The 26,166-nt window shown below is 33.4% G+C and overlaps 3 protein-coding genes across 7 annotated transcripts; 1 reads left to right on the top strand and 2 right to left on the bottom strand.

Moving 5' to 3' along the window:
• Positions 1–8,917: 8,917 nt before the first annotated feature.
• LOC135145001 (ras-related protein Rab-5A-like) lies at positions 8,918–10,631 on the bottom strand. 5 transcript variants are annotated; one of them, XM_064077120.1, is made up of 8 exons: positions 10,551–10,631; positions 10,380–10,463; positions 10,239–10,313; positions 10,054–10,130; positions 9,811–9,933; positions 9,704–9,765; positions 9,453–9,526; positions 8,918–9,067 (listed from the first exon to the last, which is right to left on the bottom strand). In XM_064077120.1, exons 1-8 carry the CDS (start codon positions 10,606–10,608, stop codon positions 8,967–8,969), a joined length of 654 nt encoding a protein of 217 aa, XP_063933190.1. In that variant the 5' UTR covers positions 10,609–10,631; the 3' UTR covers positions 8,918–8,966. The 5 variants fall into 5 exon arrangements, with proteins under 5 accessions (XP_063933190.1, XP_063933191.1, XP_063933192.1 ...); XM_064077121.1 differs by having other exon boundaries at positions 10,066–10,130; XM_064077122.1 differs by lacking the exon at positions 9,704–9,765 and having other exon boundaries at positions 9,453–9,537; positions 9,805–9,933.
• A 1,479-nt stretch (positions 10,632–12,110) lies between these two features.
• LOC135145014 (ectonucleoside triphosphate diphosphohydrolase 5-like) lies at positions 12,111–14,298 on the bottom strand. The gene is made up of 14 exons (XM_064077137.1): positions 14,091–14,298; positions 13,939–14,018; positions 13,790–13,886; positions 13,657–13,703; positions 13,523–13,604; positions 13,366–13,466; positions 13,202–13,313; positions 13,037–13,147; positions 12,879–12,972; positions 12,740–12,828; positions 12,627–12,688; positions 12,528–12,579; positions 12,348–12,467; positions 12,111–12,291 (listed from the first exon to the last, which is right to left on the bottom strand). Exons 1-14 carry the CDS (start codon positions 14,296–14,298, stop codon positions 12,245–12,247), a joined length of 1,302 nt encoding a protein of 433 aa, XP_063933207.1. The 3' UTR covers positions 12,111–12,244.
• A 10,836-nt stretch (positions 14,299–25,134) lies between these two features.
• LOC135144999 (enoyl-[acyl-carrier-protein] reductase, mitochondrial-like) lies at positions 25,135–25,969 on the top strand (the record flags this gene model as incomplete). The annotated part of the gene is made up of 5 exons (XM_064077118.1): positions 25,135–25,335; positions 25,432–25,532; positions 25,588–25,667; positions 25,785–25,836; positions 25,905–25,969. Coding segments are annotated over exons 1-5 (474 nt in total), but the record flags the coding sequence as incomplete, so codon positions are not given.
• Between the last annotated feature and the right edge of the window lie 197 nt (positions 25,970–26,166).

Below are 26,166 nucleotides of genomic sequence, written 5' to 3'. Positions count from 1 at the left end.
TATTGTTACCTCTACAATCAACTAATTATTTATTTTTCCATACTAATTTATAGCCACCCATCTAGCCTTCTGGAATGGTTACTAAACTAAGTCGGTTTAAATGAACAATGTTCTTTAAACTTCCTCTTTCGTAAGAACAATGCAAATTCATGACCAGCAATTTTCTCAATCTAATTTCAACCACTTGATTAGTTTTTGCAAGGTATTTCTTAAAAGAAATTTGTACTCCTTCAACGCTGTTGTACTAACTAATTAGACAATACCTTATCGTACCTTTTACCTAGCTGACCAGAGGAGTCACAAGCTCCTTACTTGCCATGTACCAAATTAAGGTTTAATTGGCCTCTTAGAGGCATTGTTCTGTCTTAGAGTTTTTTGGTCGAGACAGCAGTAAATGTTTTTTAATTAAAGGACTGCTGGGGTTCCTCTTTGTTTCCTTTTTAAGGTATCAATAGCTTCACAAGGCTATAGAGCTGATAAAAGGCAGCATTTAAAGTGGTATATTTTCTGTTCATAGCATCACTCGTCGCTTCTCTTTCGTTTTATAGGCACGAAAACTAGGAAATGCTGCACGCTCATACCGTTTTCATTACCAAATTATAAGCTTTGCACTACCCTGTTTTAAATTAAACAACTTTGTCAAAAATTAAAATAAAGGTTTTGTGCTTCTGTGCTTAACAATAGCATACTAAAATATATCTTTCTTGGACGTTATCTCTTATTACAGCGCTTTTAATTTATTTGGCGTTTAAATGACGGAACGTAGCACGTATGGATTACCGTTGACCCCTTAATAAGGCATTGACGGCAAAAATACTTTAAAAAGTAAAATATCACCGTTATTACACATGAGAGCCTATTTGTAAACCCAGTAAGCGGTACGTGCCTAGTAACACTAAGATCAAAAGTTACCTAATAAGCAGTTTGAAATATAAAGATATTGTTTCATATTAAATAGTAGCAATTTTAAAAGGGAATATCTAGATGTGATGACTTAAAGATATTAATAAATTAAAAAGTGTTTTTAACCTCCGGCAGTGTTCCCTAGTTTACTTTGTTTAGTAATTCCTCTACAATTTTTTTTTTAATAGGGTCTCTCTACTGGCTAAACAACACCATACTTATAAACTCCCCCAATTACTTTCAAAACTTTTAAAACAATTACCAGGCCACTCTTTAACTCTTCCTCTGGCTTATTTGCAAGATTTTTAATGACATTTTTAAGGCGTGTTTTTTAAAAAATTTAGCAAAGCCACGCATCAGGGCTGTAAGCGTTATTAAAAAGGTTAGAGATATGAAAACTAACATTTTTTAAAAAACGAAACGTAAAATTAGTGGACAGGAGAATAACTTCATTAATTTGTTCTGCAAAGTATTAACTAAAAAGCTTGCGACTTTGGTTACTGAAGTTCATCCTTTTCAGCGACCAGTTATTGAAGAAAGTTTGATTAGAATATTAGAAGTTATGAGGGTGAGGTTAGGTACGCAAACCATCAAAGGTCGAAAAATAATAGTTGCGTTGATGGGAACGCGGAGCCCACGGCCTTCGCTTGACGCGTTCTGGCTCTTAACCGTCAAGCTGCGATCACAGGTGCTGTGATGCATTTTCAATATACCCTATACATAGGTACGTTATACAATAGTGTTATTTACTAGTATATACTATAACTAGCACGGATCGGTGTAACGGTTTACATGTTTAACCGCCTAATGCCCAGCCACCAAATAAAAATACAGTCAGAACATAAAAGGTGGCAACACTTCCTCAAGCAAAAAGCTGGGAGTGCACACATATAAAGCGGGACAAGTTATCTTTCGGAAATGAGCAAATCGTGTTCTGATACTTCGAAATAAGTTTTGTAAAGCATTTTCTTATCAATGTAATTGGGCGACGTCTACTAATTTATACTAATTTTTTACTAATTTTATAGTACAACCATCCCTTCATGATTTAAAGTAGTTTACTGCGTAAATATAATATTAATTATCGAGCTTATCATTGTTAAATTTGGCAATGCGTATGACACCTTTAAAGTCTTTTTGGCTTCTGTATATTGTAGTTTTGTTTTTAATTTTGTTATTTGGCAGAACTTAAAATTTTTTGGTTTATAAAAGTTAACTTGTAGAAGAAGGTTTTTTTTTGGTGCTAATCTGGATCTTGTTAAAGGTTTTCATTATTATTATTTAAGGCAAAAATAAATATAACTACCAAAAAAAAATCATTATTATTTAAGTTCGGACTTTTACTTCTGCTTTAGAGGATCTCTCGAATACCTAAAAAGGTCATTTTAGTTTCCTTTATTATGTTAAAAAACTTTTTAACTTTTTCTGTGATGTTTTCATCCTTGAAATGAAGTTTATAAGGATTATAAAAGTTTTACAGTCAGAATTGAACTAAAAAATATTTTTGTGTTCTTCTGACTTCTGAGTGTCAAAACTAATTCAAAAAAATTTATTTTTTTGTTTGTTACTAGATTGACTGTTTATTTTTATTTTGTTATAAGGGTAATACTTATTTTGAACTTCACAAAGCCAAAGGACGTTACAAACGCACGCCACTTATACAGTTCTTGGATTTGTACAGCTATCAGTAACTAAAAAAGTAACTATGTATTCGGACAGCATTTTACGATTCTATTAGGCTTTTCACTCGTATTTTTTTAAAAAAATTTAATTATATTATAACTTAATTTGAAGCGCACTAATTTTAACTCGAGTTAAAAAGTTATAGCGCTCGGCAACAATATAATTTCTTATTTATATTATACTAGTCTAGTTGAAGTTTTCTGTATTTGGCTACTAGTTTTTGACTTTGTGCTCTCCAATAATTCGCTTTCGCCAGTTGTCTTCGCTCTCAGTTTTAAGAAGGGTAATATAGAAAACATATCCAATGTAGTAAGCACGACTCCTAATAAAATATATATACTTCATTGCCCACAAAAAGAGCTAAAAGTAAAATAGCGAGACGTACCAATATTAGTAATAAAGGATAGTACTGTAATATTCACAAATTTGTCTGATATAACAAAGGCTAGCATCCCAATGCAAGTTGAAATACTTATAAAGATCACGGCTCTCCCATTGACGGTTATATCGGAGTATTTGTATGACAACCCTCTAACAGAAAATAAGTGGGACATTAGCCTGATATGTGCGCTATACATACTATGCTTGTCACCTGCACCGATATATGTACACCCCGACCCAAATTACATAGACAAGAGCTACAAATAGTTGTCCAGAGACAGCATAAAAAGGCACTTTTGCTGAGAACTTTTGTGTATAAAAGAACAATGTTCCAGGGATGATGCCCAGACCGAATAGTAAGATGTGAATCGGGAAATACTTGAAATAAAGCCATTTACTTAAGGTACCTATTGATATTATTTATATATTTTAAAGATTTTATCGCTCGTAATTAGACGTAGTTTTCGTGAACAAGATATTAAAAATAATATTTGGGCTTTACCCTTCCGCGAAGGGTTAAAGGCGGCATATACCACGTGCAAGCGACATATTAAGGCGGATAAAACCAGCGTAAGGGAGAATAGATACAGTATCAAGACTGCGTATAACTGGTTAACTATTTTAGCTTTGTCCTTTCGGAGCACTTCCATCATTGCATTTAACTCTGCATTTGAGGGGGTATTACTTAAGTCCATCTCTGGTGGTTGCACAGGACTGATTTGAAGGAACCCAACGCCTGCCACTAGGAGGGCAGATATCAACATCTTCGTAGTGTATTAATAGTCATGTGGTGCGAAAGTTGAAAGAAATATAAAAAAAATAAACAATAATTTTGTACTAACGAATATTCCAAATGTAAAAAACTGGCATAAAAAGAAGTAGTTTCTGGAGGTAACGTATTTAGTCTTGCGATGGAAAAAGACATAAGCAATCGCCACAAGTTTGATAAACAGGTTGCCTGAAAAAACACCGACAACAATTTTAAACGCTTTTGAGGCCAAATCCCGTATCTTATTATGCTCATCTATACAAAAGAAAAAATTTCTATAAAAAATTATTTATAAAATAGATATTAAAATGTTATTAAAATGTTTAATCTAAATTTATTTAGTCGCGTATCAGAAGACTTAATTCCCTTACTTACTTTGGGTAGGCCATTTATACTATTAGAGCCTTATAAAAAGTTGTTATAGTTATACACTCCACGTATTAAATTTTTAAAAACTTAGGAAGCTGAAGTGGCTTATGCCTAAACTTTTATAAAATACTTATTTAAAAAATTATTGGATGACTCTCCCAACGAGTAGTAGACTTGATTCGATAGACTAAGTATATGGATGGTTTTTAAAGGTAAAACTTTTCTAGTAAAATAATAATTGTAGAATAAATTACGTCAATATATATGCCCAATTTTTAACAGTATAATTTTCAATTAAGCAAGCTATATTACATTAACTTTTGAACTCAAACTATTGGCCGTTAGAGAAAAAGCAATCTAGCTTAAAATAAAACAAATACAGTCAGTACTTTGAAAACCTCATTGCACGTGGTCATTGGATCACTATTTATCACATTTTAAACGTATCATATTTAAAAGCCTCCTACTGTAATTTACACACTTATCCTTACTTAAAACCTAAAGCTATTTGAAGTCGTTACTAGGTGCTCATTTATTCTGCTTGTATATATTTTTATTAGGGCAAAAGAGGGTTAGAACTAGTAACCTATGTTAACTTATTAAAAGTTAAGTACACATCAATATTACGGCTACTAAACTCCTAACGCTCCAAAAAGTATTATTAAATGTAACTTTACCTTTAGCTCTAAGTAGTTTTTGTAGAAGACCTTGGATAGTTCCTTGATCGGCTTTACCTTATTAACATATTATTATACAACATTAATCAGGTGATCATTTATAATTACCTTCAATTTCTTCTGCCAACTGTTCGAAAATGCTTAAAACATCTAATGATGCTTGTACACTCGATTTTTCAGAAAAATTATTTATTACAAATATCGGTGGAAAGTTTATTATCATTAAAACCACGAGTAACACAATATATACGATCCAGCTGTATTTCAAGGTAAAATTTTGCTCCCACTCTTCGTTTTTTGGAAGACTTAAAAATCTTCTAGACATCCGTCTATCCCCCTCTTAATTAGTTGCAAAAACCGTCATTGTTTTAACTATATAAATTTATGCAAATATTTTTTTTTAGAACCTGAAGACATTTTAAATAGCAACAAAAAGTTCCATCAGTAAGCTAAAGTAGTTCCTGACCTTCACCAGACCACAAATAGACGAAGTGTAAACCTTCACGGTCCCTAAACCCTAAATTTCAAATAATCACGTGGTGATTTAACTTTTTTGGGTAAATACTTTATAAAATCTTTATTTAGAAACCAAACTCAGGTTGTTATTTGGTGAAAAGTAAACCTTACATATTAGGAACTATATGGTTAAAATTTGTTACCAAACACTCACAATTAATGCTTTTCGTACAGTTATTACATGCAATTTAAAATATATAAAATAAAGGTTTTTTGGCATTGGCTGGACATAACCTATTAAAATGGGTTATTTCTACTTGAGCTATTCATTCAATAACCTTTTAACTTACAACTTGTAAATAGTATATGTGCTAACTGCCTCCTTTATTTAGTTTATAAGGGTGGTTTAATAAAACAAAATATTAATAGTTAGTAGTCAGTCGGGTGTTTCTAGTTAAAGGGTCTCTGGCGTTTATTGAGTGTAATCCCTTTCTGTCCCGCAACGATACAACCCTGCTCCTGAATAGATTTTATTTCGGAAAATATGTTTAGTTGTTTCGGGTGTCTAAATTTTTTTTTTTAAATAACATAATTAGTAATGTACTCATCCTTTAGAGTTGCAAATTATTTATAAAACTGAACGTTTGCTGTTAAAAGGAACATAATTTTTTTTTTACCAAGATCAAATAATTTATAAAACAAAGCTCTGCGTTATCCAGTGTGCCCAGTTTTAATTTATGAGGCCTTTGTTCTTTAAAAAAAATTAATTAGGTCTTTTTGTAACAGTATTGCATAAGGACACTATTACCCTTTCTCTTTTTTTCCTATCTATTATTACCAGTTTGACAAGTTTAGTGTAGGGTCCTTAATTCTGAATGTTGTTATGGACATTAGGCTAAAACCAAAAAATATTTAAATACATATTTAAATCCTGTTTTTAATGCTATAAAAGTTGTTTTATAGCGACCTCTAGTTTTATGTAAAGTCTCGCAAACAAACAATTATATTTTATATATATGTTATAATATTCAAACAATTTAGCAAGGCTTGTAATTTTAAACTTTTCCTCCTCCCCCTTGCGTGCGACCACTACTATATTTTTTTGTGCACAGAAACCAACGGTTAAAAAAACTACAGGAGGTCAAAAAGGAAAATATCGAAGTACACGCCTCCCACTATAAATACATACACAAGCGATCGCAAAAAGTTAACGTAATTCACTTCCTTAACTTTGATGTTTGTTAACTTTTTTGCTTTTTGTTAAATTCTTACAGCTTTTGTTATAAGAATGTTATGTTTAAGGGTTAGGGTTCAAGTAAAGGGAGAATTAAAAGTTGTATTTTACTGAGAACAAAGGACACTAGGTTGCAATCCCTTAGTAGTGGTTCTATTTTTAAGCTCCCTGGATAAAACGTCAAAAAGCGGTATATTCTAGAGTTACAAATGCGAACCTTTTGCTTATAAATATAAGCATTTAATCTCACCGAAACGCATGTGCTCTGATCACGATACGAAGTGCACTAAATAATATTTGTGTACATAAAACTTGATATTGATTTAAATGCCCGAAGCTTTCAAACTTATATTTAAAACATATAAAGCGTAATACTTTATGGCTTATAATGCAAATATCAACCCTATTTCGCAACTAAAGTGGAAGTGCAAAAACTTCATTAGTTATTTTTTCACATAAAAATTGCACCATTATAACGTATTTAATAATAATTAAACTTAATATTTCCAATTAGATGTATTTTTCAGAAGGGGTGTACGCCACATATAACAGTTGAAAACCACAACCACAGGGCAAAGCAAGGAGCAAATCAAGTAAGTGAGGTCTGCGCTGCTAAGCCTCGGTTTCTACCGTTGAAGCTTGCTTCTACATGACATAAATCCATATATGTCAACTGTCACGATTAAATTTTTGTTACAACTTATTTAGCTCTTGTTAAGAGCTCCGCTATCAATTTGTTAAATAGCATCCTGGGAATCCTAAAACAAATAAATTTATTTAAAAAATAAATTTTTTTTTTAGCTAAACATAACTACCCTTTATATATTATAAATACAATTACTATTAAACACTACCGTTTTAAATTGTTTCAATGTTTTGCATTTTTTTTATTTAATACAGAATAACTTTTCAATAACGTAGTGGATTAATTTACAATGTAAACTTCTATGTTCTAGCTACATTTTGTTAATACTTGATCTTGAATTGGTTTAATATCCGAAAAGATATGAGATTGTAAAATTGGGAAATTAGTAACAATTTGCAGTAGAATAAATTTAGTTTAGTAAACCAGATTTTAAAATTAGTATAGCTCCCTTTAGTCTGAATCACTGCTTGTACCCTCTTCCGGCATACTGGCAGTCAGATTGTAACAGTGATCCGGTGATAAACTCGCCCACGCTGATTGTACACAAGCCCAAAGCTCCTCTAAGTTAGCAGAAGCTGATTCGTATTCCCTTTCCCAATTATCTCTTTTAAGGTCCCCGGCTTGCTCAATGGGATTGGATAAGGAGCTTGCGGAGGCCAATCTAGCCCCCCGCGCTTAAAACGACTGTGATTGGAGCCATGATTGCATCGGTAGTGTATTGTTACAGACAAGCTCCTGTTGAAAAACCGTTTATCAAGATCAAGGCCTCACCAATCTCATGTTCTAAGAAAGTCATTCTTAATAACGTCCAAATAATTGCTTTGGGTGATTCTCCCAATTCACTTTTTCCAACTACCCGATCCCTTAAATGTTATACAGAGCCAAGTTATTACGATCCTCCCCCATGTTTATACGTTTGCATCACCTAATACCATCTGAACCATATCGATCGATCTGGGGTTCATCCTAAAAAATTACTTTTTCTCAGTCAGAGATGAACCATTTTCGTACTTATTCGCATACTCACATCTTAGTTACTCGGGACGGTCTCTCAAAGCGAGTCTAATTTTAATCAACTTTTTTAATTCGCTTGGAGGCCCGCAGAATGCAATGCTTCCGATACGACCGATATTGAAACTGGTATATCGAATGTTGTTTCTATGACTTTGACGCTTTTTTTTGCAAATACGATTTGCACCCGATGACACTTCTTGTCGTGCAAGTTGACCTGCAACCCGGTTTTTCAAGATCTTCGGACGTCCAGGTTCTTTGCAAGGACGATTTGGATCATATTAAGTCTTTAATGTGAGATAATGTAGCCTTACTGACCCCACATGCACGTGCGGTGTATAAGACTTGCCTTGATCTAAAAGGCTTTTTACAACATTTTTTTATCGAACGAAAGTCTACGCAGTACTAAATTACGGTCTCTAAATAAGCTATTTTTTATAGTCACTAACACTCTGAAGAACCCCCTATATTGGAGTGAAGATTCATATAATCTTGCACAGAGGGGGGTCACGTGCAAAATCGTTTCACTCGAGACTTGAACTTTAAAAGCGTTTAAGTCTAAGTAAGAAAGTAATCCCTATAGTACAAACTACCTTAAATAGATCTTTATCTAAATTTATATAAATCGAAGGGATCAATATAGCCAAATATTAAAAGAGTATAGAATATTAACAAATAGGTAGAACCACTTTAAACGATTGTGTACATGTTTTAAGCAAAAAGAATAGTATAAAGAAAAAGTTTATTAGAAGTTCTTTGAATAATAAATTCTCTACAAAGTGATTAACATGAACTGTTCACGAAAGATGAGGCGAAGTTTAAGTAATAATTCCAAATTCAAAAGTTGCAGGGACAAGGTTTAGTATTTTCACTATCGCTTCCTAAAAAAACATTGCCTTCTCGTTCTTGGCGAATCTCATTCTTTGGGAGACGCCTCGCTAGAAAAAAGTGACAATTAAAACTATTATAGTAATAATCAGATCTACAAAAGTCGAGCTAAAACGAAAATATTCAGGCTTCGATTACTAAACCGTTGTGAAATATAAACCTTAAGTGTAGATATAAGACACAAATCGCCGTAATCTACAAATAATTTTAGTGGTAATACTATTAAAGTGTTATAATTATAAAAGAACTAAGAAATTCAAAAAATATTAATGGGAAAAAATTAAACTTTCCAACTTATTAAAAACTGTTTTAACTTATCGATACAAAAAAGTAAAAGTCAATAAGTTCTTAGTTGTTTTAATAAATAAAATTATTATCAAACATTGAAGTAAAAAAATAATAATTTTATTGATCCTTCGGCTTAAAATAACATACCAATTTCAAGAAAAAGTTCATTCACTTTGGACCCCGTTTTAGCGGAAGTTTCCATAAAAATAATCCCATGCTCACTAGCATAACTCTTATAAATAATAAGAATTCTTTATTTTTAAAAAAAATATATAATTCTCTTAACTTAAAATTATAAGTTAAAGTAAATTATGATTAACTACGAAATTTACACCATAACCAAGAAAGACAAAAAAAGAAGCACACGAAAAATATTTAAATATTTTAAGGTGACTAACTTTGCATAATAGGCACTAATCATATACATAATCTCCATAAGAAAAGCAACACATCTGGATTTCTTTTTCTTTTTTTAAAAATTTATTTAAATTTAAAATACTTGTACTTCCTCTGGGTCAACAATGTGTTCAGAAACATCAGATTTGTTTCCTGCTAGAGCAATAATGATATCTGCGCTCCCTTGACATTGCAATTCTTTAATCCAAGCTTTCGCTCTAGTATAGGTTTCCTGTTAATTAAATTCTATTTTAAAAAAAATTTAAATGTATATATATATAAGGGTTCAACTTAAGGGATAGCTAGTACAAAAGGTTTTAGAAAAAAAAAATAGTAACAAACAGTAAGTTACATAATTTGATACGTCATAAACCACGATAGCGCAAGGAGAATTTCGGTAGTACATAGGAGCAAGACTGTGATATCTTTCTATACAAAAAAAATTACTATTTTGCCTAAAAATTGTTAATAATATTTAATAAAATTTTAACTACAAAATTAAATTATCTACGTTGTTTCTAACATAATAAAACACACCTTGCCCGGCGGTATCCCAAATTTCAAACTTGACAGTATAATCGTTAAAGCGAACGGTTTGAGTGAGAAATGCAGCTAAAAAAATTTTTAAAAAAAGGTAAATACGTGTAAAGTAAATTTTTTTTTTTTTCTTGAAAAAACCTCCAATAGTTGACTCTTGGTACTCATTAAAGTCTCCTTTGACAAACCTGGATACGAGAGAAGACTTACCAACGGCTGACTCCCCTTTTTTAACAGGTTAAATCAATTAGTTTTAAATGAGAACCATAGGAAAAACAAAGAAAACAAAAATAAATTAAATAATATAATAACCAAGCAGAACAAGTTTAAAAGTAAAAAGTTTTCCCTTAGAATTATGTCTCCCAGTCATGTCACCACGGAAGGGTCTATGACGTAGATGTAAACTCGATGGGAGTCTTTAAATTACTTAGAGTATTTTTACTACCACAAAGGAGTCAGGGGCCACACTTTAGTGCGTGGAAATTAGTGTCTGATAAGGTTATGGCTCGCGCAACGTTGCGGACAACTCAGTTGTGCAGCTTAAAAAAACTAATATTTTGAACAGTTTACTTATTAATTTAGAATATCTTAATAGTGAGTAACCTCTACCCTACATCCTAATAGCAGCTATTAGTCAGTAAATTTTATTAAATTATATAAAAAGCTGTTACCCACTTGTAGCTTGCTTGAGCTATAGCAAACTGAATAGGTTAGCGATATGAATGGTATCGTTAGGAGTACTAGGATTCCTTAAACATTTATTTAATAAAAAGTTTTGTGTTTGCCTTCTATGCTAAAGTTTAACCACTTTTATAAAAGAATTTAGACCTTAAGCTACGTTTTAAATCTATCACTACTTTTGATGAAGTAGTCTGGCTATATAAAGCCAAGGCTTTTGAAAGTTTGTTTTTAGACAGACTGCTCTTAAGCCATTAAAATAGCAACTATGCTTGTTTCAAAGGGGATTAAGACATTGGAGAGCTTGTTTAACCACAGATGCTATTTAAACATTTACTGCTTTGTTTATCTTATTTCTGATAGTAAAATTCCCTTATTGCAGCCTATGCAGTCATTTATTTTAGTTTATAAATTTATATTTTTATTATCAGTCTTTAGTTATTGATTCTTGATATTTTATTTTTTGTTGTAATAAAATTTATGTACTACAATTGTTGCAATGAATTTAAACTAGTGAGATACTTCCTTTTTAAAGCGCTTTTTCACATTTTACTTGATATGTAGAAGGTTTTGTCTTTATTTTCAAGGTTAGTTTATCTAATAAGCAACTAAAAATTAATTCACAATATGGGTAAATCCGTTACGTCTTAGTTAAGAAAACCTTTTAACACTACCTAAACACTTTGAGACCTTTAGTGTTTACTTAAGCAAGAGTTAATTTAACTTTTGTATTCTGTGTAAAGACAAAATTAATTCTGTGTATTTGTGCATTGAGTTATTTAATGCATACATATGGGCATATATATCCTATTTTTTAAATGCATATAGCTTTATTAAGTTGATTTTATAATAGAGTTATCATATAAAATAAACAACTTTTTAAAGTCCAAAAAAAAACATGCCTGAGATTTAACAATTGCCAACTTTAGGAAAACTTATGTTGCCTTACGTACACTCGCTACTTTAATATCAACAAAAGCATAATAATCATGGCTGCTGTAACCCTACTTTGCTAGTGCATGCGAATATCGGATCGCTATAAGTTATACTTTTAAAACTTGAAGACTACCGCACATTCTTGTAAAAAATACTAAAAGTAATGGGTTTGTTTAAACTAGAAGTAATAAGAAATATATATATAACTCTGATGCGAAGCTGAAGTAAACTTTAAATTTATAATAAACTTTTACTGAATTCATTAGGTTAAAAGTCCCATAGCCCGCATTCTCACCTCCTTTACATCCCCCCTTAAAAGCTCCAGAAAGCTTTACAGTAAATAAGCGATCCGCTAATTTGTATTTTAATCAAAGCTTGAAGAAAAGAAACCGTCACTCCAGACTAATTAAGTAGTGCACCATCGCGCCTAGGCACCAACCTGTTTAAAAATGCCTCTTTTCAGAGTAAGGAAGAACTTATCAAGAAGGAAAGCACCGGTCTCGAAGCCGTTGAGTTTCCGGGTAATGTGCAACTGCTGGTCGTCAGAAAACCCCAAGTGAGACAGGAGAGCGTATATATACAAGTTGTCTAAGCACAGAAATCGGGCGTCCCCCTCTGCGAATAACCAAGCAGACCCGTTGGCGCGCCACCAAGGCTAGTGGCGAGCGGCAGTACCTTTAAGGACGGTGTAGGTCGACTTGACTGCATCCTCCTTCAAGCCGCACACCTGCAAAGTGTGAGGTGAAGGAGGAAGTCTTCAGAACAGTGAGGGACCTTCTCTGCAGCATCCTTATAAGCCCGAGGGGCTAACATGGTACGGTGATCCTTTAGCAACCCTGTGAAGGCCTTGTAAGTAGAACAAACATCGTATAAGAATATCGCTCTACTGAGATCAGCGGCTCGATCATAGTAAAACGAAAAGGCATGAAAACGTCTGTTGGTAAGCACTGGTTGGAGTGCGCCGTCTACCAGGCATCTAGCTTTGTTTACTTGACAAGTTACCGTTTATAAAAAAATAAGTACTACCTGTACAACGGGTCTTGGTTTACGCATTCCTCTTTTGTTTGAAAAAAGGAAGAAACTATAAACTGCTCACATTTCTCATTGTTGCCAAGAACATCTTCAAAAAATACATAAACTTTACTCAAAGTTCACTATAAGCATTTATATATAAAAAGGGAAACCTTTTCCGCCCATGACGGTTACATTTTCCCACACACCTTTATAGTATGGAAGCACGCAAACGCCTGAAGAATTGGCATTTAAAAGTACAGCTTTACGGGCAGAATAAAGCCCTGAAAAAATAAAGTAAGGTGAAAACTACCCAAGAAACAAAGAGGGAAGCATACCGTATCCTGGGATGCTGTGAGTGTATACAGCGTACGTTTGATTGCCAAAGCGATGCTGCTTAACACGGCCCCCCAAACCCTTAGAAATAGTAGGCTCCACTGCAAATGCGATCTGATTCGAAGGTAGGCCAGAAGACCAGTAAGCGGTCTTCCACCGAAGAAACCTGAGTAGAACCGCCGCCAAGGTCGAGAATTCCGCAGGTGGGCTCGCTGGATTGTCCAAGAAAGCCCTCCAAATAATTAACGGTGACCCAAGCAAAAAGTCCTTATATAGTTTAAGCCTTAGAAGTATACAAAATCTAAACAGAAATATTATAAGACCTTCATCTCCACCGTCTAATATAGAAACTTGATTGTTCTCGTCTGAGAAAGAAAAAGGTTGCTTACGAAAGAGGTTACGAACCTTTTTTCAAGGTAATAAACATTGTAAGAGTAAGAAGGAATGAAAAGTTCACCTCATCTAAAATTTTCTGGGCTTCTTCTTCTCCAATTTGGCGCAAACCTTAATTATAAAGAGGATTTCAAAATCATAACGAACTCTCAATCTTAACATATAAGGAATTTAAACTATAAAGAAATAAACTACACCTGCCGTAGCCTTAAGTAGAAGAGGAGTTTCCCTTTGATATTTTTCAGGAATGAAGGCTTTAGCACAGTCGAGTAAAGGTAACAGAGAGTCAGCAGCCTGCAAAAAGGCGTGTCGACAAGAAAATACAAAGTTGTGTTAAAAAAAATACATCCACAGCGGAATTATAAGAAGAAAGACCAGGCTCCACTTCCTTATAAAATTCTTCTTTCAGTGATAAGAAAGAATCTTCTTCAAATATATTAAAAAAGAAAGTAGATTGGACTGAGTAAAGTAAAGCTCAGTTCAACTATTTGTAATAACCTTTTTGAAATTTATATACATGAATTCTGCTTCCGGAGCTGCCAGCATCGAAAATAATACCATATAAGTACTCTAAATGGTTACAAGAGGAAACACTCTTCAGCAACGAAAAATAAGTGGGCCACAAAAAAAGAAGAAGAAGGGGAGTCGCACAAAGAGCTAAAATCATAGCCACACGGAAGAGCTGCGACGGTGAGCGTATTGCCATTATCACATTTGTCTAACCATAAAAGAGTATTAAGCGTACATCCAGGTAGGCTTCGCAGTGGTACACACTTTAAACAAGGAAAGCAATAGGTCAATAACTGAGTTGATTGGATTATTACAGCATGAACTTTAGAACTGCCAATAATAGCTACATTAGGTTACTGCAGGTAAAATTAGGCGATTATAGCCTAATGTTGCTAAACTTGGATACAGCTACTATACTCAAGGTCTAGCTTTAAATGTTGCTTATATTTTGTATCTAAATCTACATATTAAAAACTTTATTTAAAAGCCGATATTAAAGGCTTATAGAAAATTTACATATATGAAAAATATAAGAAACAGAACTTAATTTTACTTATAGTAAAAAAAAAGCAAAGAGCAAAGAATACGTTATCTATCACTCGACTCGAACCGTTTACATGTTATTGAGCTGTTAAGGAATACAGTAGATCGTAATTTATAAAGAAGGCCAATATATGACAAATAAAATATCAACAGAAGTAGGGGGAGACCAAGCTATGATAATGAAAACTCATATTATATTACTTCTAGTCCCAATGTTTATGCTAAAAAGCTATACCACTAACTACCAAATTAAATAGAACTAATTTTTGAATTTAATTAAGGTTAAGCAACCTTTTTGAAGGTTATCCAACTAATGAATATAGAATTTCTTAGAAAATCTATTCAAATCCGTAATCCTCCAAACAATTTTGCACGTGAGCTTTATCGTAACGCAAATTTTTACTTTGGTGTATCTTTTTGTGGTATTAGTAAATTTAATTTAATTCTTAGTTCTTCTAATAGATAGGTAATTGCTATTACTTATATAAATTCATTAAGTTATGGTCTATTAATCTCAAGAACATCAAAAAAGAAAGTAGGTTGTTTTAAGAGTAATTACAGAAGTGTGCTTTTTTTTAAAGGCCTACAACAATTGTTTGCGGTTTCTAGAGGCTTCTGTAGAGAAGACATTTAACAGTTTAAGAATGCTAAAATTGCTAACTGGCCTAATAGCAATAGTGATAAGCTTTAATATATATGATTCAACAAAGAAAATTTATTTATTTGTGGAGATATCAAGAAACCGTTAGTCCCTAATAGGGTCGTGGAATGCGCATGAAAACTTGTACGAACACTGAAGTCCTACGATAATAATAAATTTAATTTGCGTTAGCTTAATGACTGAATAAATAGGCTCTGACTTCTTGGTGAAACATAATCAAGCATTAAAAAACCTCTCACCCCTAATCTGGGAAAAATTAAGTTGTTGGTCTCTTTTCTACATATTAATATCTATTTATTTTTTAAATCAATAAAAAAAAAATTTACAAAATGCTTAATGTATTCGTCCACTGACAGTTATAGAGCCATAAAGCACCAAGTTATTAAAAATTTCTTAGTTTATTTTTTATCAGTAATGCATTTGATATCCACCTCCACCTCCATCGAAATCTTATAACTTAAAGGTAATATTTTCATGTGTGTGAACATAAAGCCTTCTTTTACGATAAAGTGGCAAGTTTCGCATCCTCCGCAGTGGTAACAAAACAAGCTTTTGCGGTTGAGGATTTACACGCCCTACTTCGTGAGCAAAGACACGACGCACGATGACCTGACTTCAAAACGATTTAAAGTCTATTTTTTGAAAGGTAACTACTGTCTCGTTAAAATGTTTTTATCCTCAGCATCAGCACCAGTGGGTTCAAGAAGTTACACACGAACCATGGAAAAGCGCACGTTTCGACGGCCTCCTGATGCACTTTGAATGCACGCAGATTTATATATGACCTTTGCTAATTAGTCTAATCTATTAGCCAAACTAAGCAGTCTGCGCTCGATTTTACCGAGGATAAATCATTAATAAAAAAAAGTGGCAAGCTTTTGCTTTTCTGCTGTTGGTCTTTTTGTTCCCCTATTCTTTGCGTTAGCAGATACAGTTAGTCGATTTAAGATATATTGTGTACTGTCAGTCGGTTATTATAAATAATTTCTTTTAAAAAAAACTTTTATGTAGTAAAAAAAAATACTATTTAAGGCAATAGCAACTATATTAAGAATAAAAATAACAACTTTATTTATACTTGTAATAGCAGTAGTAAAAACAGTAATAATAGTAATAATTTCATTGACCATTATATTAATAGCATTAGTTTCAACAAAAACAATAGTAATATATATAATATAATGAGAACTGTAGTCATAACAAGTAATAATTGCAGTGCTAGAGAAGCTATATGAATAATATTAACAGTTCTTCTGCGTTATGAAACCCAGATTGAACCAGTTATTAAACCCCAAAAAAAACGTGACAATCCTAATGCCTCTAAAAATTTTTAGGCGACATACAGGCTTTAAGCATTGCACAAGCTTTTTACATGAAAATATATTTGAATTTTGTTGCTATCGATTACCAAAAAATGGAGAGATGGCATCCTTAAAATTATTAATACAAGGTAGACATTAAAGAAAGAGAAAACAAAATAATTTGCCTTTTATACACGATCAGTACATTGTGTCATCTCGGTGTAGCTTCACAAAAGAGCAGACATATAAGCTAATGCCAGCAATGAAAGTCTGTTAAAATATAAAAGGTGCAGATCCTTATTAAAGTATCCGAAGTGTGCAGGAAAGTAATTGACATTTAAGACAATAAATAGCAAGAAGCAGTCACTTGTTGCCTATATGGCTGGGAAAACAAGTTTCTAACCTTGTTGAAAACAGAAAAAAGAACTCTTTAGCAGTCATTAGAAACGATAGAAACGCGAGTCTTTATAAATTAAAATATAGTTAACAACAACTAAATACAGTCCCGTTAGAAAAATTTTAAAATGGTATAAAGAAGTACAATACGTATCAGAAAGACTATAAGCAGTTAATGTTTTACTATCCGTTTTTTAGGCCAAAAATATTAAACTATGAACGAAATTATTAAGTTGAGGGTACAGAAATGATTAGCTGGATTGCAGTTGGGCTCTTAATGATTGTCCCTTGTATTTGCCAAAGATAACTTCTCTTCAGTTTTAATACCAACGTAGCCTATCGTATAAATCTCCTTTTGAATAAAACCATATAACATAAACCCGTTTTCGTGGTTAGCAGGGTTAACATTTTCTACGAAAGATGTATTACTAACATCTCTCTTAAGAATGGAAATTGTGTCCTACAGGCTTTACACAACTTATGATTTATCCTTGCTACTTCAGTCTTTACCTTATTTTATACTTGTGAAAAGTTTATTTTTTAAGAAAATTTGTTATAAGGTTTAATGAAACACTTTCAAAACACCATTTTTATAATATTGAATAAATAGCTCTTTCGTTAAGTCCAACCCATCTGCGAACCGATAAAACTGGAAATTTTACGCTCTCATATAAATTTCAAGTTTATGTCAGACGAGATAAACTTAGATATTTATACAAGTCTTCATGATATTAGATGTTTTGTGACTTTAAATAAGGTTGCTCTTGGAATCCGTTTCTACACTGCTAGGATTAGTTTTTAATTACATTAGTGCTCGTTTAAGTTAGTCGGTTCGTTATTTATTTTTATATTTATTATTATTTGAATGCTTTGCATAAAGCAAAGTGCTGGATAAGAACCACGGAAAAGCTTTTTTTGTTGGCCGCTCCACAATAAGATATTTTACTTGGTGCCCGCCCTTTTTTAAATTAAAATTTTTCTACATAGGTAAAGTTTTTTCGTTATTCTTATTGTTTCCTTATCCACGGTTAATTCTCTGAGGCCAGAGCTCATCCTTCCCCTAATATATTTCCTTTTTTATATCAAACGTAATAGCATCTATTCATTAATTTTATAGTATTAACTTATAAAAGAACATAACTAATTAAACAATCAGGTATGCAGTCCTATACCCGTTCGGTTTATATGCTGATCACTTACTTTTTGGACTTCGCTTTCAAGTTGCAGAAGACGATCTTATTAAACAATTCTGCTCTGGGCTTCTTTCGTTCGACTCGCTGGAATACGCCAACATCAGATGGTTTGCTTTAGTATTTATAAAAAAATGAGAGCTTGCGCTGATTTTTTTTAGGTCGTTTCATCGGAAAGTCGTGATAGAGGAAAACTTGCACACTTCGCAAACTCGACTGCCTCAATACACTTTCAAGTAAATCTTAATAAGTTCATTTTTTGGTTTACTTCCAGACCTTAGGTTTGTATTCTTACAATTTCAAGGCTGCGAAGAACTGTATATACAGATCAAGCAATTATATATAACATAGACCGTACTTTTATGAAAAAATCTAGTAACTGTTAAGAAAAATAAGTGACATTTCTTCATAAACTATCCTGCTAGCGTATTAAGTTTTTCCCTACCTCATATATCCTTGTTCCAGCACATAAGCTTATTTTTTCGAGTGGTACCCCGCTACAACTTCTATAACCACATAGTAGCGAATTAGCCAATCAAGGATCACACTAAAGCCCCTCATTAAAAGTACTAATTTGGCGATTGTTAAGATCAGATTAAATATACCCAAGTAAATTCGTTGGGGATTCAACCGAGGACCACTGACGAAAAAGTTGTGAAGGGTGAAAATTGCAGACTTTGCTTTTAAAATGAACTAACTATTATCATCTTAGTACATGTGCTTCAGTAATAATTGGCTTCTATAAACTTAGAGTTAACTAATTTCCGGCCGGTTTTTAAGGTTTGATTATCTTAGCTACTTAACATTATCAGCGAAGCGCTTTCAACTTTTTAAGCCCATTAAAGAAAATAGAAATTAACTTTACGCGAGCATATTTGTGAGAGCCATTAACCTTGATGTTTGGGTGTGGTTGCACTAGGATCTGCAGATATAAAAATACTTGTATTAACACATCCACTCGACTCACCTTAAATAACTTTTGTAACTATCATCAAAACCTGCTTTGCCTTAATGCTGCCAATCGCCAACGATTAGTCTCTCAGCCGAACAAATACAGGCGAGTGAACTTTTGACGGCGCGATGATACCCTTGGTAGCCCATGCTGAATATTCAAAAGTCATAGTTAATAATACTATCATAACACATTACCATATTGGTCGCACGTGGACTATGTATTAATAAAGGTGAAGCGGTTACTCACGTGCTCTACCTTTATAGTTCCCTTAGAGCTGACACACGACAACTGTACCTTAGGTGCGTTCGTTGTCATGTCATACGCGCCTTCCGCATGTGATTTATGACTCGACCGTAGAGTCTTCGCTTCATGTGCAACAAAACAAGCTGCGCGTCATGACGGGCGCAAGGTCATCGCCCTCTATAAGTAACCTTTCCACCTACAGTCAAGCCTGCCGTTGACCATGTGGATCTCTTTGTGCGCTTGGAAAATCTTGTTGCACGCATATAACCATTTCTGTCTACAATCCAATAGTTGGGTAGTATTTTTCTTTTGCCTGTCCCGTCCTTATCTAATGGTGTAGTCGTGGAATGGTGCAGTAAATCTGATACTCTTCTGATACCAAGTATATTGCCGTTGGCGCTACGCGAGTGGGTGCTTTGGAAGCACTTGGACAGAAATTAATGTTTGGGGTTACTCGTGCTTAGGGGCTCGTGTATTAAAGGTTTGCTTTCCTTGGTCGAGTATAACGGACGGATTACAAACAAGTAAACTCTAACAATGTATCTATCACGCATTGTACGGAGTAATTTAACATAAGAACAAAGTTTCTTTTGTTTGGCCGTTTTATTATTATCTTTAGTTAGATTTTATATTCTAGTTGATAGAGCTAAGCGAAATGGTTTCGCGTGTATCATTATAAAAAATTTTAAAGTGTATATGTTTAAACCAAATTCAAAATAAAAATATTTTGGTACTTTTATTATTGCTTCTACATTTTATTTTTTTTTTTGAAATTATTTTAAATTATTAGCACAAATTTAATAATTATATATATACATGCTTTTGTACATTTTGATTATTGCTTACTTTTTTTATCATCCCTTAATTTGTTTAATTCCTACCTTATTTTTCATTATTAAAAAATCTTATAAATTTAATCCTTATATACATTATAAACCTTATTACTTAATCGCTCCTTCTCATACAATCATTAATTCCTAAATTATTAATTACAACTATTAGTCATATTAACTACTATACAAAGTATTTTGACAAGCAAAAAAAAAAAAAGTTTTTTTCTTAAGTGAAATTGTTGCTTAATTTTTGGGTTTAGCCCGTCGTATGTACCCTAAAAAATTATTAGTAACACTGTCGGTGGTTTTTTGCTGTGTAAGATTTAGTTAACGTCAGTTAAAAGGTAGAACACCCATGGTATTCAACTGGTTTCTTTTTCTTCTACTCGCTACTTGTAGTGCTGCTGAGCGTTCTATAGTCTGCTGAAAGCTATAAGCATGTCGTTTGTAGCGTCCAACCTATTCCTCTGCTTGTATTTCATTAGAAGCATATTAAAACAACCCTCTTTGCACGAACTAGTTGTCGAAAACTTAACAAGATCCGCAAAGCGTTTTCTTAAAGCTTATTATATGAGTTTTTGCACTAGAACTTTTCGAGGTTACTGTTTAATTGAACGTATCCTTGCAGTTGCTATCAATACGCAATTCGATCTCTTCTTCTTGGATTTTATTAGAAAGCTCTTCTACATTAGTACTAAAGGGTTTCGAATTATTTTTCGGATAGCTTCCGTCTTGATCTCGTTGCATCCCGGGAAGTACCTTGTAAACTCCTTTTTATGATTGCGGAGGAACTTCGGCTGTGGTATAAATGCAAGTAATTTTGTCTTTAGTGAAAGTTTTGAGGCGTCGAAAAACGCCAAATTAGTTGTTGCTTCAATTTTTTCTATTGAAGTCTCCAGTTTGCAAGAAGTTTGCCTTTATACACAAAGTTGTTTACGGAACGCTCCAGTTTCGTATTGCACGAACCTTGTAGTTGCGAATTAAGTTTATTTAAGTGTATAGTAATATCCATAAGATAGACTAGCCGTATCTCAAATTTTGGATTACAAAACTGTTTCAACAATATCTCTCTGTCCTTACTGCAGCTCATATAATCTCCCCTACCTTTTTTCTTTCGACTGCCGACGAAACTCCTTAGGAAAAAGTAGTGTTTCGTGCTCGGACTCCAAATCAGAGCACAATTTTTTAAAAATACGCTTATTAAGCGCCTTTTTTTACTGTATTCACCAGTGTTATCGCCAGTTTCATGGTGTTCGCCAACTCTTTAGGCAACTTTTTTAATGCTAGTGCTTTGCGGAGAATCCTACCCTGGGTTGTTATTATTCGGCAATTTTTTTTAACCAACAATGCTAGGCCGGAGCGGGGTCCTTGCATAGTGGGGCTCCGTCCTTACCGAAGCCAGTTAACTTATCCCACAGGATATTATGATATTAAAAATGTCGCTTATTAATTCATTACATCCGTTCCTTTTGATTTAGTTTGAAGTTATCTCATTATAGTTCTTCTTTAAATGTTTTCGGTTAAAAACCGAAAAAAGGCAACTGGTAACCCCTGTGGCGTCTGTACTTCCGTCACACTATAAGGAAAAATTAGGTGAATTTTTTACGTTCACCACAAGTTGTTCTTTAATATAGTACGACAACTTTTCAATTCGCACTTTTACCATATTGTTCGATAGCGGAATTTGTTGTTTTTCTTTTTGGCCTGCTCACCTAGAACTCTTCTTCCACCATTTTCAGCAGACAAGGCTTTACAAATGTTTCACCAATCCTAAGTAGTTTTTCTATTTTGCAATTAATTGCGCAATTTGGCAAGTTGCGACAGTACTTTGAAATAACGCAAATCTTGTAACACTTGTTCCAAGCTTTATTTTTTTTAAGTTCTCTAATTTCAAAGGAAAAAATTTAGCAGTCAATTAGTTAAATTAGGGTAAACTCTTTTTATAGGACTTTCCAACTTGGCGGTTTTAACGCACCACTGCTGGAAACGGCGGCACAAATTACGCACTGAGGTCCCGTTTCCCGAGTGACATCAACTGCGGACATTCCAAACTAAATATAATCGTTGTCATATATATTCTCTTCGGCGGTGCCAGTTTCTAAGAATCTAAAACTGTTAACAAATGTAAACATAACATAAATAGTGCTCCCACCTTATCTGAACTCCAATCCGAAAAACTACCCCATTCACAACGCATGTGCAGGCCTCTCCCTGGGCACGGCATGACCGTTTTTCGGAAGATTACTTCTCGTACTTTTAAAACAGACGTTTAGGATGTATGTGTTTTCTACCAAATGCTTGATTCAACGTTGATTACAACCGCTTTTGAATTAACATTATCGCTCATTTTTAGTTATTTTAATGATAAATTCAAGGACCTCCTTTAAAAGTCTAACGTATCACCTGTCGGGAACCTCTTCTAGGCTACATGAAGACACATACCTTAAGTGAAAATGTACTCAAGGGGACATGATTTTAATTTTTATGTACTTCCACATTAACGGTTTTAATAGTACTGCGGTCAACGTGAAATTATATGACTAACTACTCTAACCATATAGTTTACTTACCTGCGTTCCTAACAACAATAAAATTTCAAGTTATAATTTATATGAAAAAAAAAAAGGGTACAAAACTGATATTTTAACACACAACGATTTAGCTGACCCTTATAGGTTGCACATCCTTAGCTTTTTATAAATAGCTACAACAATAAATGACGAGTCAGTAGAGCATTATAACTACTTTATTTATTTAAAAAATTTGTATAATAACTACTAATGACGAGACCAATATTTATAACGTACACCTTTTGTAAAAGGCATTAAAGTCTACTATATCCTTTCCTGTGTAAAAGAGAAAACTTTTTTAGCGAGCTTTTATTCAACACCAGAAGCAACAAGTTACATGAACTGTACGCATTAGAGCAAGTATAGTTTTAATAATATTGTAGTTTTGGTTTGTCAGAGACAGTTGATTTGCTTTTGGGCTAAAAAGTTTACTTTAGTCCTCTAAACTAAGGCGACTGTACACTTGGTGGCATTTAATTTTTGTCCTAGCCTTAAGACTAAAATGAGCACGAATATTTGAGTCCCAAAGATGCAAGGAGAACCAAAAGGGGTAAACTATTTCTTTTGTTAAAAAAATTTACTACTTTTTTTAGCATTAGCATACTACTGTTTGATCTCCTATAGGCCTTAAATCCCTTAATTTGTAGTTTCCCTCTAACAAGATTCGGGGTATAAATGCCCATTAGTTTACTTTCCCGAGAGAATATAATTTTGAGAAAAAAACTCCAGTTCATAATTTTAACTCATATTGCCATATTTAGGCAATTATCATTTTTTATGTTGTTTTATCGCTCCATCGTTAGCATGTAAGGAAAACACGCTTAAAAAATAATTAAGCAGTCGCAAAAAAAAAATTGCGCTTGCGTCTGAACTCACCTCGGTACGTCCGTACCTTATATATGTATATATTCGTGTACAGTTAATATCTAAAGACTTAATAAAGGTTTAAATACCTTAAAATAAAAGGGAAATTCGGGTCCAAATTCAAGCCGTTTAACTTAAATTAATAGAAAACAACATTAAACTACCACCAAGAAGCGGTGATTCCAAGCACTTGGCCCAAGGCTTCTGAGAGTCACCGGTGAGTATAATTCCTCGACTATCGTTTCTCCATCTGAAGTGAATCACGATTTTGAATTTACTATTGTAAATAATACTAAGAAACCAATCGAAATCCCTCTTTTTTGTTGCTTCCGGTTGGGGGGGGGGGGAGAAGAGGAGAGAGGAACTGGAAAAGGAAGGTTCAATGCGTGTCCGGGGTCTGTAAAAAGAGTTTCTCGAAGTGTACTTATCCGAAGTACTCGCAAGCAGACTGACGACCTGTGTAAATCTTGCCAAAAATATGAGAGATTTCTCTCTTTAAGCAAGAGTAAAAGCGGAAATGGTTTGGAAGTCGCTATTATAAACAAACCGCTTATGGAAACAAATTTTATTGGTTACGCGCACGCTGACGTTTCCCTTTGATCTCTGGCCCCGCGCCTTGGACATATATCGAAGCATTTGCCGATAAGCATGCACAGAACTATACCGCCAGTGATCTAAATATATTTCGGGCCTCCTTGAAGCTTCTACCCAAAAGTGTTGCCAAATAGTTTAAGGGCCACGAATGAACTTTGCGCACGAAAAGGTTGACAGCTACACGGGTTTGTGAGATAGTATACCTCCACATTACGGGACCGTTTACTCCTGCAGCATAAAATGGTTGTGGGAACGCTTTGTTTTTTGTCTGCGCTTTTACAAAGAGGTTACTTGTGACCTTCTAGAATAATAGAGTGATGCTTTTAAAACTATACTTAGTCATGACGGTATATAAGACGAAATTTTTGTAAACAGTGGAGCTATTACATAATTTAGAGTACTGATTCTATGTGCGCTAATGTATCATTAAGGCCGAAACCTTATGTAGAAATAGAAGAAGCACAAGCTTACTAATTTTTAAAACTGGGTAATTTGATACTTTTTATAGCTTAAATAAATATGGTTTCCTGCCCGTCGGGCGTTTATTGTTAGTGAGAAAAACTATCACTTTAATACTCTCTGAAATTATGGCTGTTTCAAACGTTACTAGTCATGTTAAAGTAGCTTCTTTTTTACTGAGTAGTAAAAAAAATTGCTAACTTCAAAAGTGTAGCGAACCGAACTATTAGTGTCGTTATTTTAACTAAAAAAGCAATATTTCAGAATACGCGCTATCTACTGACCTAAATTGTAGGTCAAACCCTCTTAAGTATATTGTATAAGATATTGTAAATCTGGTTCCAACCATAATGCCAATAACAAACTAGTCGCTTTTCATCTTATCTTGCATTGTAGGGGCTTCTGGGCTCGCAGCCTCAGCTTAGTACTACTAAAATTCTGCTAAAGGATGTCTGCTTCAAAACTATTTACTCTTCACCCTTTCACTTTTTCCTTTAAAAGGATTGTGTTCTTTTGCAAGACAGCTTCAACTTCTGGTTTTTATAGTACCTCAGTTAATTTGTCTTCTCTGAAAATTGAATCAATCTCTTACAAAAGTCATGGCGTCCCATCCAAAGTTTTGAAGTTGGAAAAATCTTATTTAAAAACTATTTTTTTCCTTTTATATCCATAAGGTTTTACTTGTCTTATCTAAGATTTAATAATTGATCCTTTACCTAGCCTTGAAACTTCCTTTCTGCCCTCCAAATTTGATGAACATTCTGTTTTAGTAAAATTATTAGCAGCTCCCGTCAATCCTTCGGATATAAATCAGATCGAAGGTTACATTTTATATAAAAATCTTTATATTTTATAATATACGTCTTTTGAGTACAGGTGTTTATGCGATTTTACCTAAATTACCAGCCGTGGGTGGGAACGAGGGGGTAGGGGAGGTTTTACAGATAGGATCGAAAGTAAATTAATTTATATTAATCCAAATATTATAATAAATTTTATTTAGTATACACAGCTTTTAGCTTCTATTTTTGAAGAAACGTGGATACTTATAACTTAGAAATTATTTTTAAAAGGTCACCTCCCTGCAAGTAGGCGACTGGGTTGTCCCTGCCCAAGCGGGATCTGGTTTATAATAACTTATGGATATATGAATCAAAACTAATTAAAAAAACTTTCTGGCATTCTTTGTTAAGGGACTTGGAGGACGCATATGCTGGGGGCCCACAACGAGTTTACTCGGATCCCCAACGACCTTTCTGTCTGTTTTTAAACAATTTAAAAATTTATTTTATACTTTTTCTTTAAAATTAAATCTTTTAATATTATTTTTAGTTTTAGTATATTCTTTACTTATTAATTTTGATTAAAGTTGTGATAGCTATATTTTTCTAAGTTTGAACTAAGAATAAACGTCTTACATTTTTATTATTTTTAAATTAAGCATTTATGCAATAC

The sequence above is a fragment of the Zophobas morio genome, unplaced genomic scaffold (assembly GCF_036711695.1).
Source record: "Zophobas morio isolate AGI-343-1 ecotype UQ-CSIRO unplaced genomic scaffold, CSIRO_AGI_Zmor_V1 ptg000118l, whole genome shotgun sequence".
Lineage (NCBI taxonomy): Eukaryota > Metazoa > Arthropoda > Insecta > Coleoptera > Tenebrionidae > Zophobas > Zophobas morio.
Note: the sequence above shows the minus strand (reverse complement) of the source record. Positions and strands in the feature narration are given on the sequence as shown.

Coding starts and splice junctions, on each gene's coding strand:
- LOC135145001 (XM_064077120.1), bottom strand. CDS start 10,608: ATGACTGGGAGACATAATTCTAAGGGAAAACTTTTTACTTTTAAACTT. Junction 10,464..10,550: donor TTTTAAACTTGTTCTGCTTG/GTTATTATATTA, acceptor CTGTTAAAAAAG/GGGAGTCAGCCGTTGGTAAG. Junction 9,527..9,703: donor ATTAGTGCCTATTATGCAAA/GTTAGTCACCTT, acceptor GAGTTATGCTAG/TGAGCATGGGATTATTTTTA.
- LOC135145014 (XM_064077137.1), bottom strand. CDS start 14,298: ATGGCAATACGCTCACCGTCGCAGCTCTTCCGTGTGGCTATGATTTTA. Junction 13,467..13,522: donor ATTAGACGGTGGAGATGAAG/GTCTTATAATAT, acceptor AAACTATATAAG/GACTTTTTGCTTGGGTCACC. Junction 12,973..13,036: donor AACCGTCATGGGCGGAAAAG/GTTTCCCTTTTT, acceptor TATTTTTTGAAG/ATGTTCTTGGCAACAATGAG.